The sequence below is a fragment of the Muscardinus avellanarius genome (assembly GCF_963383645.1).
Source record: "Muscardinus avellanarius genome assembly, chromosome: 3".
In the NCBI taxonomy this organism is placed as follows: Eukaryota; Metazoa; Chordata; class Mammalia; order Rodentia; family Gliridae; genus Muscardinus; species Muscardinus avellanarius.
In genome coordinates this window covers 64,814,107-64,833,010 of record NC_137788.1, presented here as the reverse complement: position 1 = coordinate 64,833,010, position 18,904 = coordinate 64,814,107, and the positions used below count along the sequence as shown (strand labels likewise).

Genomic DNA, 18,904 nt, shown 5'->3' with positions numbered 1-18,904 from the left:
CACTACTAGTAAGCAACCCTGTTAGTTGCTGGACAAGAACCAGATGGTTTAAACAACTTACATATTAATGTGAAACATATTTAAAATTTGTGATTGAGTGTCTTACTGCCGTGTGTTCTATGCTTATTTTTAATTTTTGAAATTTGGTAGGGTTTAGGGTTAACATGTAATGTGCTACAATTTTCTCATATAGAATACAGAAAAATAGACTCCAGGATACTTTTTTTTGACAGAATGTCTAATTATCAGAAGTAGATTGTGAAGTGTGAGGTTTTCAGTAAATTTTATTCTTTTATTATAATGTTAACTAATATATTAAACAACTTACTTATACCGCAGTCTGAGTGCATGTGTAATTGAGCTGGAAGGGGGAACTTCACTCAAAACTTTCCAGTATTACTAATAAAATAAGAAGAAAATGACAACTGTGTCATGAATTTCAGTGACATTTTTATGTCTAACAAATCAGAGAAAATTTAGTTCATGATGCAAGCTGATCCCACTGCTTCCTTTCTAATATTTCCTCCCGTTCCCATTTTTGCTTCACTTGACCTCAAAGCTCCCTTAAAGTCTATGTACTGCACAAGGCCATTTTCTTACTCACAGATGTCAGGCAGGTTTACTAAGGATAGAAACTGTTTCACACCCATTTGTGAACATTCAGATCATAGCTACACTTATTTTAAATAGGATTATACCATTTGCTTCTTCACAGATGGTTCATAAATCTGTGATACATTTAGAAGAATCAAATAAGCTCTGTTGACCACAAATGATACTGGCTTCTGTGTTCCCCTGAGTTCTAAACGATCCATGTGGTTGTTAAAACTATCTGTGGAAGCAACTGAAAATAAATTGATTGTGGTGTGACCCAGCGGTTTTGCTCATACAGAGAGAAATGTAAAGAATAAAAATATAAGCATAATTGCTCTTTAGCAAGCATTTCTTTTCATGGGAAAACTATATTCAAAACAATTCATTATGCTGTCCTTGTGTAAAAAAAAAGCAAAGCAAAACAAAACAAAACCCCCTTATGTTGTGACAATTATGAGGAATGAGAACTTATACATAAAATTATCTGACATCAATAAAAATATAAAATAAGTGGAAACAGTATTGGTTAGAAAGGATTTTCTTATTTTACAATAACATTGTATTAATGAAATTTTGAAATAATTTTAAGGACAAGGAATTACACGTGATATTGAATTAATGAAATATTAGTCGATATGTTTGAATATCACACTGAATTATATTTAAAATAAAATATACTGTTTATGAGTGAGATAAAATGAACTTTAATTCTCTGAGAATTTTCTAATTGATAATTCTAAGTATTTATTATGTAATTTTTATAATCTCTGAAGGTTCTTTGAGGCTTCTGTTTATTTTTACTTTGGGACTTGTATCATTGAGACTTGTCATAAAATTGAGCATTTTAGATGTTGATTTTCTAAATATTACTAATAAAGATTTATTTAGAAATACTAGACTAATGGCTGTTTTGACCACTTCAGCTACTGAAACCAAAGCTTCACAATAATTTTGTTTTCTGCACATTTTAACCGAACTGAATAGAAAAAAAAAGAAAGTTGGAGCGAAAGCAGAGAGTAAGGAAATAAATCTCTCATTATTATTTGCATTTAGATGCTTATTAGACTCTAGGGAGGAGTATACTTTGTGATATGGGCCTTTGTATTTTAAAATAACCATTTAATTAGAGATGATGATGATGATGATAATGATGATGATGATGATGATGATGGTGATGATATTAGGGCATTCTACATTCAAACTTTTTATTTTTTATTTTTAGAGAAGTTCTTGCTAAGTTGTTGAGGCAGGTCTTGAACCTACAATTCTCCTATCTCAGCCTACCAAGTAGGTGTGCACAACTGACCTTGGCATCAGTAGAGTTCTTGGATTTTTAGTTAAAAATTTTTTAGCATTTAGCAGTCAGAAACATAGAATTTTATTTAGGAAAGTAAAAAATACTTTCAAGGAAGAATGCAGAACACCTCAAAAATGAAAGAGGGGCCAAGGTAGTGACTTTAAGCTCTAACATAGAGACCTGTCAAGATTATTGTTATGCCTCTCTGTTATTTAGCAAAACAGAATTAAAGAGTATTTGAATATTTTGTATTTATATATATATTCTTTTGAGGCTTTTTCTTCTTAGAAAGAGGAAAAAAAGAAAAGAAATCCAAGGAAACTAAAAATTCTCTGACCTTATTTAAGTATTGCACCTTATTATAGGTTCAGGATGATGTGTTAGGTAGAAAATATTTCTTGCACTGGAGCTTCTCTTCCAAGTATGTAGGACTTTAGGCTCTTTTATAACATATTTATCCATGGCTCTATTATTTTATCTGAGGTGAGTTTAATGGGCAGATGCCTTTCTATATTTTTGTAGGAACATTAAAAGGTAAGCTAACTAAGGATTTCACATGAGGAAGGGTTTTTATGATATTTGCTCAATAGCTATACTTTAAAAAATACCTTTTATAGCTAGAAATCAGGAAGAATCAATAATTTTTATGGTAAATATCAGAGGACTTCTGGTCTGTTAAGAACTTAACCCAGGTTTTCTGAGAACATGTATGTGATGTGTGTACCAAATTTTCCATCATGATTTTGTATTCTACTCTGATCTTCAGGCTGTGCATTCACCTAGAAGTTATTTTAATATTTTATTTTCATATAATGTTAGTACTAATTTTTAAAATAATGGCCATGAAATTGCTTTTTTTTTTTTTTTTTTTTTTTTTTTTTGCGGTACTGGGGATGGAACCCAGGGGCATTCTACCTCTGAGATACAACCCCAGACCTAGTTTTTATTCTTTATCTGGAAACAAGAGTCTCACTGAGTTGCAGAGGGTCTCACTAAGTAGTTGAGGCTGTCTGCGAACCCTGATCCTCCTGTCTCAGCCTACCAAATGCTAGGATTACTAGCGTGCACACCCAGCTTGAAATTGGAGACAGGAGAATCGCGCAGGTTCAAAGCCAGCCGCGCGCACTGGCTTAGGACACCCTGTTTCCAAATAAAAATGTAAAAATAGGTCTGGGAGTGTAGGCTGGAAGTAGAAGGGCTTCCAGGAACTCCAGTACCACCAAAAAAAAAAAAAGCCAAAAAAAAAAAAAAGCCAATTCTATTTTTTTGGGGGAAAGTAAAAAAAAAATCACTGTATTCAGGAAGAGGATTAAGTAAAATCATGTAATTCATTTTCTCAGATGACTCAGTGAGTTAGGTAACAGGCCATTTCTATAGCAGTTAAACAAGGTTTAGAAAATACACATCATTGTATTTCTAGACATTTTTCTACAGTAAGCTTGGGTCAGAGGTACAATACCAAAATGACCTTGTGTCATCTTTTTCTTTTCTATTTGTACCATGATATGACAGTTTGCATTATTTTATGTCAATGCCCTTCATATTCAAAGGTGATGCCACTAAGAGTATTGCTTGCCTTGTATATATAGACAAGTGACCTTTAGCCCATTTCATTTGAATTATATTTATTGTCAGTTCCCTAATACAAAAATATGAATACCATTTTATATTTGTTACCTGCTATTACTGAAAAAAAATTGCTGGTTGCTCAGCCATTCCAGATCATGCAGCTATTCCAGATCATACAATCTACCTTGCAGATTTGAACTTGATATGCATGGCTTAGATTACATGTATGTAATATAGAAGAATTATGGAAAATTCTACTAATGCAAAGGTGTTACATGTAGAGACCCTGCAATTATTTGTATTGGAAGTTCACTGTGTATTCTCCTCAGCTAATTTAGTTACTGTTTTAGCCCTTGGTGCTCTCAGGAAGACCTAAGAAAGACTTTTGAAGCCACTGACAGGAGTAAGATATAGCCAAGGCAAAGCAAAAAGTCCATGGGTAAGATAAACGTGAATGTTATCAGAGGAAGGGAGAAAATGGAAGAATAAGTAAATCAGATAAGAAAAGAAGTGTATATCAAATATTTCAAATTGTTTTCATTGATGTTTTATGATTTTAGTTATAAAAATCTTCTAATTTTGGTTAAATTTATTCCGAGGTATTTTATTTATTTATTTATTTTTCAAATTGTTCATCCATTTTCTATGCCTCACTTTACAATGGAACTTTTAATTCTGCTTTTACAATTTTTTTTGAGAAAAAAGTATTCTATTTGGCAGAACATGCATTTTTATAAGACTTGATAAAATAAAACTCTTAGAGGGAAGCTTTTTGACATTGATATTGTAGCGATCTTTTTATTTGTCATCAAACACAGGCAACAAAAGCAAAAGTAAACAAATGATAGTATACAAACTAAAATATTTGTTCATAACAAAGGAAATAATCAACAAAATAAAAATTGTATAAACCATAATGCATAACATAGAATAAATTATATACATGACAAAAATTGATAAATAATATACATGACAAAGAATTAATATTCAAAATATATAAGGAACTCACAACTCAATAACAGAAAACCAAATAACCCAACTAAAAGATAGACAAAGGACTTTAATAGATATTTTCCCAAAAGAGGTAGACAACTGGTTAACAAGTATATGATAATAGGTTAGTTATCAATGATCACCACAAAAGCACAAATAAAACTATAATGAAACATAACCTCACACTAATTAGGATGGCTATTATCAAAGAAATAAGACACAGCAAGTGTGAGGGTGTAGATGAAACAGAACCTTTATAGACTATTGATGGGTATGTCAATTTCCCCTAGACTTGATGTTTCTTCTTAGTAATTTTCCATACTCTTATCTTTACTCTGGTCCTTGGCTATAAATCACCATGTGTGCTTGTTATATTCAAAAGTGAGCCTAATCTTTCTCCCTTTCTATTCTACTATACATGCAATATGTTGACAACTTTAGATAGTACTTCAATACAATAAACAAAATACTTGAAAACTTACAAAGCATTAAAGCCTACTTGAAAAAGACAACATGAAAGACAATATATATATATATATATATATAAAGAAACTTTACTGATATTTAAAATTTAATCAGGAGGCTGAGACTGGACGATTGTGGTTTGTGGACGAACCACAACTCAGTAAAACCATGCTTCAAAAAGTAAAAATAAAAAGACTAAAAAAATAGAACTGGAGGTGTAGCTCAGAGGTACAATGCACTTGGGATTCATTCTCAGTACCAAAAATAAAAAACTAATCTATCAGAGCATTAACAAATGAGAAACTAAACCATGCTTATAGATAGAAAATTCAACTACAAGTTAAAATTGCCATAAATTAGCCAGGTATGGTGGCGTATGCTTGTAATCCCAGCTTTTGGGAGTCTGAGACAGGAGGATCGTGGTTCCGGGACAGCGTCAGCTACTTAGTGAGGCCCTTTGCAACTTAGTGAGACCCTGTTTCAAAATAAAGAATAAAAAATAGGGTAGGGGTGTATCTCGGAGATTGAATGCCCCTAGGTTCCATCCCCAGACCCGCCAAAAAAAAAAAAATTGCCATAAATTGTATCTATGTGAAAAATATGTAGTGGTGAAAGAACAGAAAAATATAAAAATGCAACAGAAAATAAAAAGTAGATTTAAAGCTGTGAAACTTGGTATATGAGAAAATTGGAGATAGATTTCTTGAGAGAAATGAAGTATTTAATAAATTTAGAAAATATTTATTCTCCTAGTGTTTAAAATAATATTTAAGCCAAGAATGGTGTTGTAACTCTATTATTTCCAGCTACTTGGGGAGTTAAGGCAGGACTTTTATGGATACAATTTTAAGAAATCATTGTGGCTTGATTATTTGTGAACAATTATGTTTTTTGTGTGTGTTGGGAAATGCTGATATGATTTAAGAATCCATGATGATAGTTAAAATAAGAGCTAATAAAGGCTTGGAGTCAGGTAGGGGATAAAAGATTTTAAAAGATCAATTAATTTGACTTTTTGGAGGTAAAATCTCTAGGAGTTACAGATAAAAATTATGTGGTAAACTAAACTACTAGGTATCACTTACTGAAATAAGAAGGCTGATTTTAGAGGGACTGGCTTTCTGACAACAATTGAGAGCTTTTTTAAATGTGCCGAAATTAAATACACACAAAAGAATTACAAGTGGAAATGATGAATTTGATGATTATTATTATAGATATTGGTCTTTCAGGTTTTGAACAGCACTCACTTAAGGTAGAAAAATAAGATAGAGATGGGAAGAGGAACCAGTATCAAGTTCTCATAAAATCCAACAAGGAAAGATTTGGAAGAAAAGGAATTTTCTGTAAAAAACAAGGAGTCATAAGAATTAAAGGAGAAAAATGGAGGTTTTATTGTAGAATCTGGGAAAAGAACTTCAAGAAGTAAATGCTAAAGTATGTTAAATGTGAGGCCTTTAGCAATTTATTGAGACTGTTTCAAAATTTAAAAAAAAAAAAAAAAAAAAGGCTGGAAGTGCAGCTTGGAGATAGAATGCCCCTGGATTTAATCTCTAGTACCACACACACACACACACACACACACACACACACACACACACACAAAAGGAAGAAAAGAACGGAAGAAAGAAAGAAAGAAAGAAATATAAGGCAGAAAAATTCACTGTATTTTTTATCATTAAAGCTTTTGATGGGGAGAGTTTAACAGTTTGGTAAAAAAAAAAAAGTGAAGGAAATGCATATGTAAGTTTAAGATACAGGTGAATAAAAACTATGGTAGGTAGTCCACCTAGGAGATAATCCTCTCAATAACTATTATTCTAAAGTAGGAAATAAAAAGAATGTTATATGGAGGGCAGTGAGAGTCTTGGGAGTGTGGTGGGGCTTAAGGTGGTAGTAGTGCTGGATATAGAGGTTTATACATTGATCTGAATGATCCAGTAGAGTAGGGATGATAAAAAAGAAAGTAAGGTTGTTTTCTATCCTGTGGTTCCACCATAGGGCATGGTATTTATGTCTATGCAGTGGCCAGAAGGAAAAAGGAAAACATTGGAGGCATGTTTGTTTCTTAAAAGCCTTGGATAAAAAATGATATATGGCACTTCTCGTCACACTTCACTAAGGAAGTCCTTAGTTCTGGTCACACAGCTGAGGAATTTAGTTTCTTTGTCTAGCCAAATAAGAGAAAAATAATTTCAATGAAGCTATTAGTTTCTAGTAGTGTTAAGAATAATAAGGTAAAACTTATTAAGAATCCCTTGACAAATATGAGATAGAAGTTTGTCAAATTAAACTAAATTTGGTTTGAAACCACCTCTATACTTTGATCCTATACATAACAAAATGCAACCTAATTTAGTATGTAAACAAACTAAATGCCTAACTAAGGAGAATATTTCCTGTAATAAATAGCCAACTCACTGCAAATAAAATCAATGGAACTTCAGTTAATTGCAGGATACCAAATGATCAGATAAGGACAGAAAAGGCAAACACTGAGCTATACCAATTACCTGTTTCTGAATATTTCACTTCTGTTTTGTGTCTGGAAATATTCCCTCCCCAAGATACACTGTGGAATTCTCTCAACCTCCAGTGGTTCAAAACACCAGTTGCTTTTATTCGGCTAAGATCTGCAAGTTAAATAACTATGAAAAATAATGCTAAAATATAGGAATCAGAATCAGTTGCATTTCTGTGTTAAAATGTTTTAAGCGATTTTCCTCTCCAAATCACAAGTTGGAAAGGAAAGTAGGGGAAAATGTTTCCAGTAAATATTAGGTTCTTTTCAGCTTTATTAATACAGCTTTTAAAACAATTTGAACTACAAATAATTATAGCTCTTGTTGTAATATATGTTTGTCTGTCATATGATATAGATCAGAAGGAGTCTGGAGATGGAATTAAAGAAGAATTGGATACCGGTTTTAGAATTTCTGCATTCAAAGTACCCTTGCAAACTTCAAGTTCATTGAAGTATGCTGCAGCTTTAAAAAAGAAAAAACAAGAAATTTTTCCTGCTTTTACCCTTCCATTTTCTACCACTCATCCAAAACCCATAATTACAAAAAGAACACTTCTAGAGAGGAATAAAAGAAGAGAGTTCTTTGCAACACAGAGAGCTGGTATGAAACTACAAAGACTTAAGGATATTGATAAATTCTACACAGAACAAAAGAATCAAGAACATCATAAAGAAAAAGTAGCAGCTGTAGCTGTGGCACAAGTTGCCAAAGGACTAGTCAGCGTTGCTGTTAATGAAAATACAAATAAGAGAAAGTCTACTGCAAAGAAACTAACAGAAAGACATAATGAAACAGTTCAGAAAGGTTTAAACCACCTTTGGCAGGAAAAAGTTGACTACCTTGAAAAAGTCAGAAAGAAAAGAATTCTGTTTTTAAAAGAAAAATTTAAAAAGACTACAGAGTACTTACTAATTCAACATTTAAATAATGAGCGCAATCTTCTGACAAGTGGAATGATTAAGATTGACAGATTGAAGAAAAATGAGGCGCTCCTAAAACAGAAACAGCAGATTATTCATCAAAAACTAAAGGAAGAACTATACAAAAGGATTTTACTTGAAGAAATGAAGGAACTTAGGTAGGTACAGTTTATATATAACAGACGATTTTAAATTCACTAGCATGTAGCCCAGTGTGGTGATGCATACTTATAATCCCAGTATGTGGGAGGCTGAGACTGGAGGATCACAGGAACTTGGCCAGGCCTCAGCAAATTAGCAAGGCCCTCCACAACTCAATGAGAACCTGATTCAAAATAAAATAATAAAATAATTGTGATGAGGTAGCTTAGAGGTAGAATGCCCCTAGGTTCTATCACTAGTTTCACAATCAAAGAAAGAAAGAAACAAACAAACAAACAGTATGTTTAACAAAGTAAAGTCAATAATATGTAAATACTGCATACTAAATGCTGAGTTCTCATAACTAGTATTTTGTTTATAACATAATGCATTCTACTTCTGAAAGTAGAAACAAAACATAAATTATGTACTAATCCAGTATCAAAGATTACATAATAAAATAACATTTTCTTGCCTATCTCTCAAACTGAACCAACAAAACCTACTTAATTTATAATTGTTGTCAAAGAGCATCATCAGCCATGTGACCAGTGCTAGAAACCTCAGGTTTTTAACAACTCAGTCTTACTTGCTGCCAATATCTAATGATTTTACCTGTTAATCTTATTTCAAATGGAGTCTCAAGTTAGTTCAAACTCTTGTAGTATCTCTAATGACACATATTATCTTTCCAATTGAGTTCTCCATCCCTGATCTCCATCTTTTCTTCAACTCATGTCTGTTTGCTAGTCTACAAACCTCAGCTGTTTTTAATCAAATTCTGATCAAGTCATTTTCATTTTAAGCGTGTTGATAGATTGAGAGTTTTCCCATACTGAAATTTAATCTCCTCTGGTATTTCAGACAATATGCACTATTCTAATAAAGAATCAACCCACACTAATTTTTTTTCTTTTCTAGTTTCTATCTTCTCCTAACTTCTTCTCTTTTCTCTAGTCAGATTAAATTTTTCTCCCCAACTTTGTACTTTCTTATTCTTGACTTTACTGATACTATCTCCTCTTTCCTCAGATATGCACACTGCTAGGGCACTGCAATGTTAAGGTTGTCTGTACATTATTATGCAACAGAAATCTCTATGTTACTGTGAAAATCTAAATACTTAGGAGCCTACATGTGAAGGAAAATCAACTCTTTTCTCCAGGAAGAATCATCACAGTTGCTGATGCTTAGCCATATGTGGTTGTGTTTCACCTTAATAACTCACATAATGTAATAATGTAATAACTACACGGCCAGTGCAAAATTCACCCTTTTATTTTTCCTACTTTGGTAGCCAGCTCAAATGACATTTTAACTTTTAATTTCTGTCCAAATATTCTTCTCGTCTCTTTAAATTTTTTGGTGATCCCATAGCACTTTATTTAAATGTCAATTCTATGATGACATAACAGTGTCTATATGATAGTAAACTTTTGTGAAATCTTTATAAAATAATTAAGTCCATCTTTCTATTTCAGTGTAGAGTACAGTACTCAGTTAACCAACTAGTCACTAAATAGTTATAAAGAGAAATAAGGTGTAAATTCCAGTTAGTGATTGTTATATAAGTCTGTTTAGGTAATATAATTACTTCTGAGAAATCTGAGTTTTTTATGTATTTTATATAATATTTAAGACATTGAAATGAGAAATAGTTTATATTTTTCCAAATATTTGTGTAATAAAGATAAATAATCTGATTTTTTTTAGTGCTAGAGATCAAATCCATGTCCTCTTGCACACTGTACCACTGACCTAGATCTCAGCCAGAATTACTAAATAAATAGTAAAATATAATTAACCAAATTGTGAAAATAGCCTCACTTACAGTAATTATAATATTACTAGTATTCATGTTGGTACAAATGCTTATTCTATAGCAGTAAATTTGTCTGCACTTTTTGTTTTCTTACACTCATCATTAGAGTTTCTACCAAGGAATAGTTACATTCAATTCAAATTGTTCAAGTAGTAATTCACTTTTAGCTACTAAAGTTTCTATCACACATTAAAGGCTTTTTACTCAAGAAACTAAAAATATAGGTGGAAGATAAGACACAAAGCAACAAGATTACCAGAATTAAATAATAATAAAAACAATAACACAATTACATAAGAACTACCAATAAATAAAATTAAAATTTCTAGTAATCTGTAGATGATAGTAAGACAAGAAACTGAAGGAGAGAAAATATTTTATATTTTACTTACCACAAGGGTCATGGCTGACATGCCTAAAATAAAAAGATAGATTAAATAGTGAGAACAACAGCAAGTTTACTAGGTCAAAGTTTTACAACCCATGGGAACCTTCAGAAATAAACCCGAGACCTAGGAAAACAATGTTTTTATGGCTGCATTTAAAAAATAATGGTTGTAGCCGGGCGTGGTGGCTCACGCTTGTAATCCCAGCATTTGGGAGGCTGAGACCTGGAGGACTGCGGTTCGCGGACAGCCTCAGCTACTTAGTGAGGCCCTCTGCAACTCAGTGAGACCCAGTTTCAAAATAAAGAATAAAAAAAAATAGGGCAGGGGGTGTAGCTAGGAGTTCAAATGCCCCTGGGTTCCATCCCCAGACCCGCAAAAAAATAAAGAAATAAAGAAATAAAAATAAAAAAATAAAAAATAATGGTTGGAAAAGAGAAGGGAATATGACCTAAATGTTAATAAACTGAGGGGAATTTAGCGAGATCTTTTTGTTTAAATTATTCTTGTTTTTCCTGTGTAATATTCCTTCCTTCCAGGTGTAGCACAGGAAATCTGTCATATTAAGGTCTTTAAAAGAGAGCGAGCAAGAGAATCTATTGGAATTTAGAAAAGTGCAGGATAAGGGGAGACCAGTATGGCAGGGAGAAGAGAGTGAACAAATTTAGAAAGTTCAGAATGGATAAAGTGGGAGGAGAGGATGGAGGTCGTGACTATTGCTGTACCTGTAGTAGATTTATAAAGGAGAGTAGTTGAAGATGCTTGAGAAACATGAACTTGATTAGAAAGTGGAAGGTTGGCAAGAGGGAATCCTACCAGAAAGAAATGTTGCATTTTAAATAGGTATTTTGCTACAAAACTTCTTTTCAAGAAATAGATCAGAAAATAATTCCAGAATGGATTTTAGACAAATCCATATCAAACAAATAAAACATTTAAATTATGTTATGATAAAGGCTTTTTGACTTTAAACTTAGTGAAGTGGGAGTTCTGAGAACTAATATTGACTCAAATTATTTTAATCTAAACTTGTCTGTTTTTGTTTGTGTGATACTGGAAACTTAACCCAGGCCCAATATCCACTGGGAAATATCAATTGCAGCCTCACTGGACAAAGTTTATTTTTTTTTTTGCCTTTCCTTTTATAAGCAATTTTAAATATTTACTAAGAATATATATATATATATATATATATATATATATATATATATATATATATTTTTTTTTTTTTTTTTGTGGTACTGGGGTTTCTGGAAGCCCTTCTACCTCCGGGCTACACTCCCAGACCTATTTTATATTTTTGAAACAGGGTCTCTTACGCCAGCGCGGCTGGCTTCGAACCTGCGCGATCCTCCTGTCTCTGCCTCCCAAGCGCGGGGATTACAAGCCTGCGCCACCACGCCCGGCTGATACTTTAGATTTTTTAAGTATGAAAATATATTCTATTTTTCTTCTCAAATAAAAATTCGTTTTCTTTAATTCATTATATATGTATGTATGTATGTATGTATATATATGTTATATAGCTATGTATGTGTGCATGTGAGAGATTTTTGAAAATAATTTTCTATAATTTATTTTGTTAAGAATGCATTTTGGAAAAGACAATGGTAATGTGGTGCATCTAAGTATGAGTCCAGTATACATGAACATTAGAAAAAATAAGCATAGTTTTATCACAGTAATTCGAATGTCTGGTCATAATTAATTCACAGAAGATAGAGTCAAAAGAGCTTTCCAAAGAATCTTAACTGAATTTTTTCTTCTTGTAAAGAGTATCTTTGAAAGCACACAGAAATAAGGTAATATATTGGTAATACCAGTAGTATGTCCCCAAAATTATTTTTTTCTAGTTTTAATCTAAATGTTTTTATATTAAGATTGAAAATTAATAAGAAAAAAACTGGCTTAAAAACGTTTGCCAAAGAACTTCAGAAATTTATCAACCCTGATGTTGTTCTGCTGTTGATTTTTCATTAATGTATCAATCACTTGACTTAAAAGTGTTCTGATGAGTCTTAATAATTAGTGAAGTCATTACTGAAAATTTAGCTCCCGGATCATGCTATAATAGAGTTAGTGGGGGGAAAGGAGGGGATAGAGAAAGCAGAAAGCTCTAATTCTGGAAATTGATAAAATACCCACAGGAATACTTTAAGTATGAATTAATGAGAATTTTTAAATTAAATAATCTGTATATCAGGTAAAATCTGCCCCTGGGGTTTCCCAAGATAGTTTCATCCATACAATCAGAAAGTGATGTGATGATCCTACTTGAAGATGATGGGAACGGACATAAAAAGCATGAGAAGAATATGAATAACCATTGATTCTAGAAGAATCTCACAAGACCTGCATGAGAACCACAGCTCTGGCTGACATTTTTATTTCAGTCTTAGGAGAAACTATGCAGGAAACCCAACTGAGCTAGGACTTGCCTGAGCCTCTGACTCATAGAAACTAGGAAATAATATAAGGTTGCTGTAAAACAGCACATTTATGGTAGTTTTTGTCACAGGATAGAAATGGAGATTCCAACTTTGTTCTTTTTTTTTTTTTTTGCACAAGATAGCTTTTGTTGTTCTAGGACCTTATCATTTCCACACAAATTTAAAGTTTAATAAATTCAAAGTATTTAAATTTAATGCATTTGAAATAAATTAAATTACATATAATATATGTTTTAAATGAATTTAAGCACTTATTTCTGCCTCAATGTTCTTGGTATATAAATTGGCATTATTTTATATCATTTGGAGAACTGACAGCTTAATAATGCTATATTTTAATCTTTGAACATGGTATAACTCTCCACTAACTAGTTAGTATTCTTTAATTTCTATCTACATAATTTTTTTATTTTCAAATATAGGCCTCACATATCTTTTATTAAACTTATGTCTGAAGATTTTATATTTTTCTGGTCATTTTGTAAATGAAATTGCCTTCTTATAGTTAATTTTGTAATTGATGCTGGTATGTATAAGTACAACTGATTATTGTCTATTTATCACTTTTTTACATTTTACCACACTTTAAGACTTGATAGATAATTATTTTAATATACATCTCCAAATTAACTAGTACCCTTAATAATAAAGCCTTTTTGCTTCAATTTTTTTCTTTACTACAGTTCACACGTGACTACTTTTTTTTTTTTTTTTTTTTTGGTACTGGGGTTCCTGGAAGCCCTTCTACCTCTGGGCTACACTCCCAGACCTATTTTATATTTTTGAAACAGGGTCTCTTACGCCAGCGCGGCTGGCTTCGAACCTGCGCGACCCTCCTGTCTCCGCCTCCCAAGCGCGGGGATTACAAGCGTGCGCCACCATGCCCGGCTCACGTGACTACTTTTTTGAGCTCTATACTCCTAATGGTAGTAGCTAAGTTTTACTGAATGCCTACTAAATGGCAGACACTTTTTAAGCTTTCAAGAACTTTAAATGTATTAGTTCACTTGTTTCCTACTAAACTCATGAAGTAAATTGACTGACTTCATAAAGATGAAGAAAACGGGCACAGAGAGTTTAAATAACTCTTGCAAATCATGCATGATAACTCAGTGCAAAATCATGCATTCCTTAAATTTCAGAACTGAATTTTAAATCCAGGAAAAGTATCTTTTCTACCTGCAGGGGTGTGTGTGTGTGTGTGTGTGTGCGTGTGTGTGTGTAGTTCAGAGTGATAGAGGCGTACAGGTACACAGCACTAGGCCTAGGCAAGCATGCCCCCCCCCAACTCCCACACCGCTCCCTCCCCTTCCAGTGCAGGACATTGTGCCTGGCACTGATATATTTGTGTAGGTGCATCACATCCATTGAAGTGTTTCTCTTACTGAGTTTCCCTCCTCCCTTCCACTTCCCTCTCTTAGAACCCCTCCCTAACTCCACTAAAGTTTCTCCTTCTTTGTCTGAAATCCTTCCTCTGCCCCAATTTGTTAAAGGATAAGACATTGTTTCTCTGTAATCAGATCCCTGTAGATCACCATATGGATAGCCAAGTTCTTGGATATCACCATGACCAAAACGGAATTTCCATCTCCCATCTTATGCTTCTTCCCATATTTCCTATTCAGATAAGTGCTACTACTATACATCCAGTAACAGGAACTAATAAATTTCAGACATTTTTCAAATAATTTGTAATGCATAAACTCATCTAGTCCTTCACTATACTCTATGAGTTGGATTATACTCTTTTAAAGATGAAAAGAATTAGGTAGAGATAATTTAAATAATGTATCACAAATCATACAGTTAATAAGTTTTGCTTTCTAGACTTACACTTCTTATTTACTCCCAAAGTCAAGGTTTATGAACACATCCGCATGGAAGTAATGTGCCCTCTGGTCTTGATCTTGTTCCTCCAAGCTAAGCCGCTTCTGTGTTCTCAGAACTTTATGAACCGGGCAGTCACTATAACGCCAGTTTGCGGAACATGCAATCATGCTGCTCCCTTTGTTTTTATTTTAGCTGTTTAGATCATACAAACAACTTGAAAAAAAATGATCTTCCTCTCACTTTCTTCCTGAAAAATACAATTTTCAAGACTCAGTTCCAGGGTTATTTCAACTCCCTTTTTTTTTGCCTCTCCCTACTCTCCAGATTTTAATTATAAATTCTTTGTTCCGCAGTCCACCTTGCTTTCATTACACTACCATGATATTCCATGTATATATTCCTGAGTTTTTCTTTTAACTTTCAATTAGATTCACATTGTCCTCTTTATCACATATCTTTCTGCATATTTTCTTTGTGTCTGTAGCTTCTAGAGATAGGTCAGACTAAATATAGCTATTGGATGAATGAATTCTGAGGCCTATGATATTTCTCAGTTTTGCTTGATAACATGGAGTATTTTCCCCCAACTTAAAGCCCATAATACTTAAAGCCTTATATTCCTCTGCTAAGGCTGCTGTGACAAAATGTCACAGACTGATTGGCTTACAAAACAGAAATTTATTTTTTTTCATAGTTCTGAAGGCATAAAATACAGGCTCAAAGTAGTATACTTTCTCCTGAGGCTGGCAGATGGCCTCCTTGCTGTGTTCTCACATGACTTTTCTTCTGTGAGTACACCTTACTGATGTCTTACTCTTTTTATAAGAATAGTAACTATATTAGATGATAACCTATCCCTCTGAGTACATTTAACCTTAATTACTTCTTAAAAGCCCTATCTCAAAATTAAGTTATAAGATAATGAGGGTTAGCCAGGCGTGGTGGCACATGCTTGTAATCTCAACCCTTGGGAGGCTGAGACAGGAGGATCACACAGGTTCAAAGCCAGCCTCACCTACTGAATGAGGCTCTCAGCAACTTATTGAGACCCTGTTTCCAACTGAAATATAAAATAGGTCTGAGAGTATAGCCTGGAGGTAGAAAGCCTCTGGGTTTCACCCCTAGTACCACCAAAAAAAAAAAAAAAAAAGATAATGAGGGTTAGGGTTATAACATATAAACTTTGAGAGAATGATTTTATCCATAACCGAGTACTATAAGAAGGTTAGTTTTACTGACATTTAATTAGAAGTTCTATAAATCATGGCACAGTCTAGTTAATATGCATTTTTGGGAATCTAAGTGATGGCTTATAAGAATTTTTAGTAAGAGGTAATAAAAATCTTATAAATATTATTCTCATATGAATAGATAATATAAGTTTATACAGTTATATGTAATTGTATAACTAATATAGTCTAATATGAATATTATTTAATGATATAATAAAATTTGACTAATGAAATTGTGTTTTTCCTACTTGTGTAGATCTATTTTGAAACCATCTAAATAATGTTATTATGAAAATTTAATTGTTATATTAAATGATCTCATTTTACTACCTTTCTGGGGTTTTTTTAGGGCTCAAGACATATATAGAAAACACCGAGAAGAAAAGTTTGTTCTTGATGTGATTGCCTTCCAGAAAGCCTGTGACAGATTTCAAGATGCTAAAAAGAGAGTTGCAATCATAAAAACAAATGTCGTCTCTAAAATTCCCAAAGAAATGACAAAATGAACCCATAGCAAATCACATCCTGTGATCATTTTCAATTCTGGCCATTACTTTCAGCTGAAGAACTTTGAAATAATATCCTGAAAGAAATACTCTATGTTACAAGATAAATTTGTGTATAAATCTTCAAAAAATATAAAAGATAGTTAAAAAGTTTGTGTTGATCATAATTTAACATAAATCTAGTAGACTTGGTACCCCTAAAAGGTATCTTAGCTCTCTAGATACTCCAGGAAGAATTAAAACTGATTTCACTTATTGCAAGCAATTTTTCAAAGACACTGCTTATAATCTTTTTCATACCCTCAGTAGCAATTTGTAAGCTATTTTTAGTTTCTCTGGCAAGGTTACTATAATTTTTGCCCCTCCTGCTTACTTTTATTAAGACATTATGTGCTCCAATTGCTTTTATTACCTGATTGCACATATTAGATTATATTTCCATGTTTATTTAATTAACTTTAAATACTTTTATTGGTGCATTATAGTCTCACATCATAATGTAATTCATAACTATAATGACAGACACACACACAGCAGTTAGTGAGCTCCCCCTCCCCTTCCATACAGGATATTGAGGTTGACATTGGTATTCTTACATAGATACTAATGTCAATAGAAGTGATTTTTTCATTGATCCTTCCTCTCCCCACACCTTCCCTTAGACCAGCTCCCTGGCTCCACTAGAGTTTCTTCTCCAATATCTGGAGTAATCTGGTATCCAGATTACTCCCTAGATTCTACATATGACCAAAAAAAATATGTCCCTTCACTTTCTGTGACTAGCCAATCTCACTTAATATATATTTTCTAGGTCCATTCATTTTCCTGCAAATTACATTTTGTTTTTCTTTACTGCTGAATAAAATTTCACTGATTATATATCAATAAGACCCCCTCCCAAATCTCAGGAAATTAAAACAAGAATTAATAAATGGGATGACATTAAAAAGTTTCTGCTCACCAAGAAAACCAAAGAAGATAAATACTTTTAAAATGACTTTTTGCCGGGTGTGGTGGCGCACGCTTGTAATCCCTGCGCTTGGGAGGCGGAGACAGGAGGATCATGCAGGTTCGAAGCCAGCCATGCTGGCGTAAGAGACCCTGTTTCAAAAATATAAAATAGGTCTGGGAGTGTAGCCCGGAGGAAGAAGGGCTTCCAGGAACCCCAGTACCACCAAAAAATAAAAAAAATAATAAAAAAATAAAATAAAATGACTTTTTTATTCTATAGATGCCTTTCAAAAAACTTTCACCATACCTTATGAGACAAATATTCTGGCCTTTATTCTTCAAATATGAGTAATTTTAATTTTTTATTTACTATTTCACACCTTTACCTGTAAGAAAGTCATAAAGCTGGGAAGTCAAAAGACAAAAAAAAAAAAAAAAAGAAAGAAAGAAAGAAAGAAAGAAAGAAAGAAAGAAAGAAAGAAAGAAAGAAAGAAAACCATCATGGATCTAAAGAGAGAGCCTACAGATTGGGAAAAGATCTTTGCCAACTATTCCATTCATGTCTAGAATATACAAATAACTTAAGATATAAGATAATAATATTAATAATAATCCATTCAAGAGAGGAGATATTGAGCTAAATAAACACTTCACAAAGGAAGGGATACAAATGGCCAATAGATAAATTGTGCAACATCACTGGCAATCAGGGAAGATACAAATCAAAATTACACTGAGATTTAATCTACTCCTTATCAGAATGACAATCCTAAAGAAGTCAAACAAAACTAAATGCTGGCGATGATTTAGGGAACTCTTCTACAATGTTGGTTGGATTTCAAGTAAGTGCAGCTACTATGGCGATCAGTGTGGAGATTTCTCAGAAAACTAGGAGTGTATAAACAATATGATCCAGCTAAACCACTCATGGGTATCTTTCCAAAGGGACAGATATTAGAGTATTATAGTAATATATTTCCATTTCTATATCACAAGTTTGAAACCAGTCAAGGTGTTCATCAGCAGATTAATAGATTAAAAGTTTCTGGAAAAGCTGGGCATGGTGCTTCACACTTGTAATCCCCACGCTTGGGAGGTTGAGACAGGAGGATCACACAGGTTCAAAGCCAGTCTCAGCTACTGAGTGAGGCTCTCAGGAACTTAGTGAGACCCTGTTTCCAAATAAAATATAAAATAGGTCTGGGACTATAGGCTAAAAGTAG

The 18,904-nt window shown here is 33.0% G+C and overlaps 1 protein-coding gene across 1 annotated transcript in view; it reads left to right on the top strand.

Annotated features, from left to right (window-relative positions):
* LRRIQ3 (leucine rich repeats and IQ motif containing 3) overlaps positions 1-16,730 on the top strand; it is a gene marked incomplete at both ends in the record, with an annotated part of 87,151 nt that extends 70,421 nt beyond the window's left edge. The window contains 2 exons of the mRNA XM_080691443.1: positions 7,798-8,521; positions 16,574-16,730. Coding sequence (XP_080547569.1) covers positions 7,798-8,521; positions 16,574-16,730 — 881 coding nt within the window. The remainder of the gene's footprint in view (positions 1-7,797; positions 8,522-16,573) is intronic.
* Between the last annotated feature and the right edge of the window lie 2,174 nt (positions 16,731-18,904).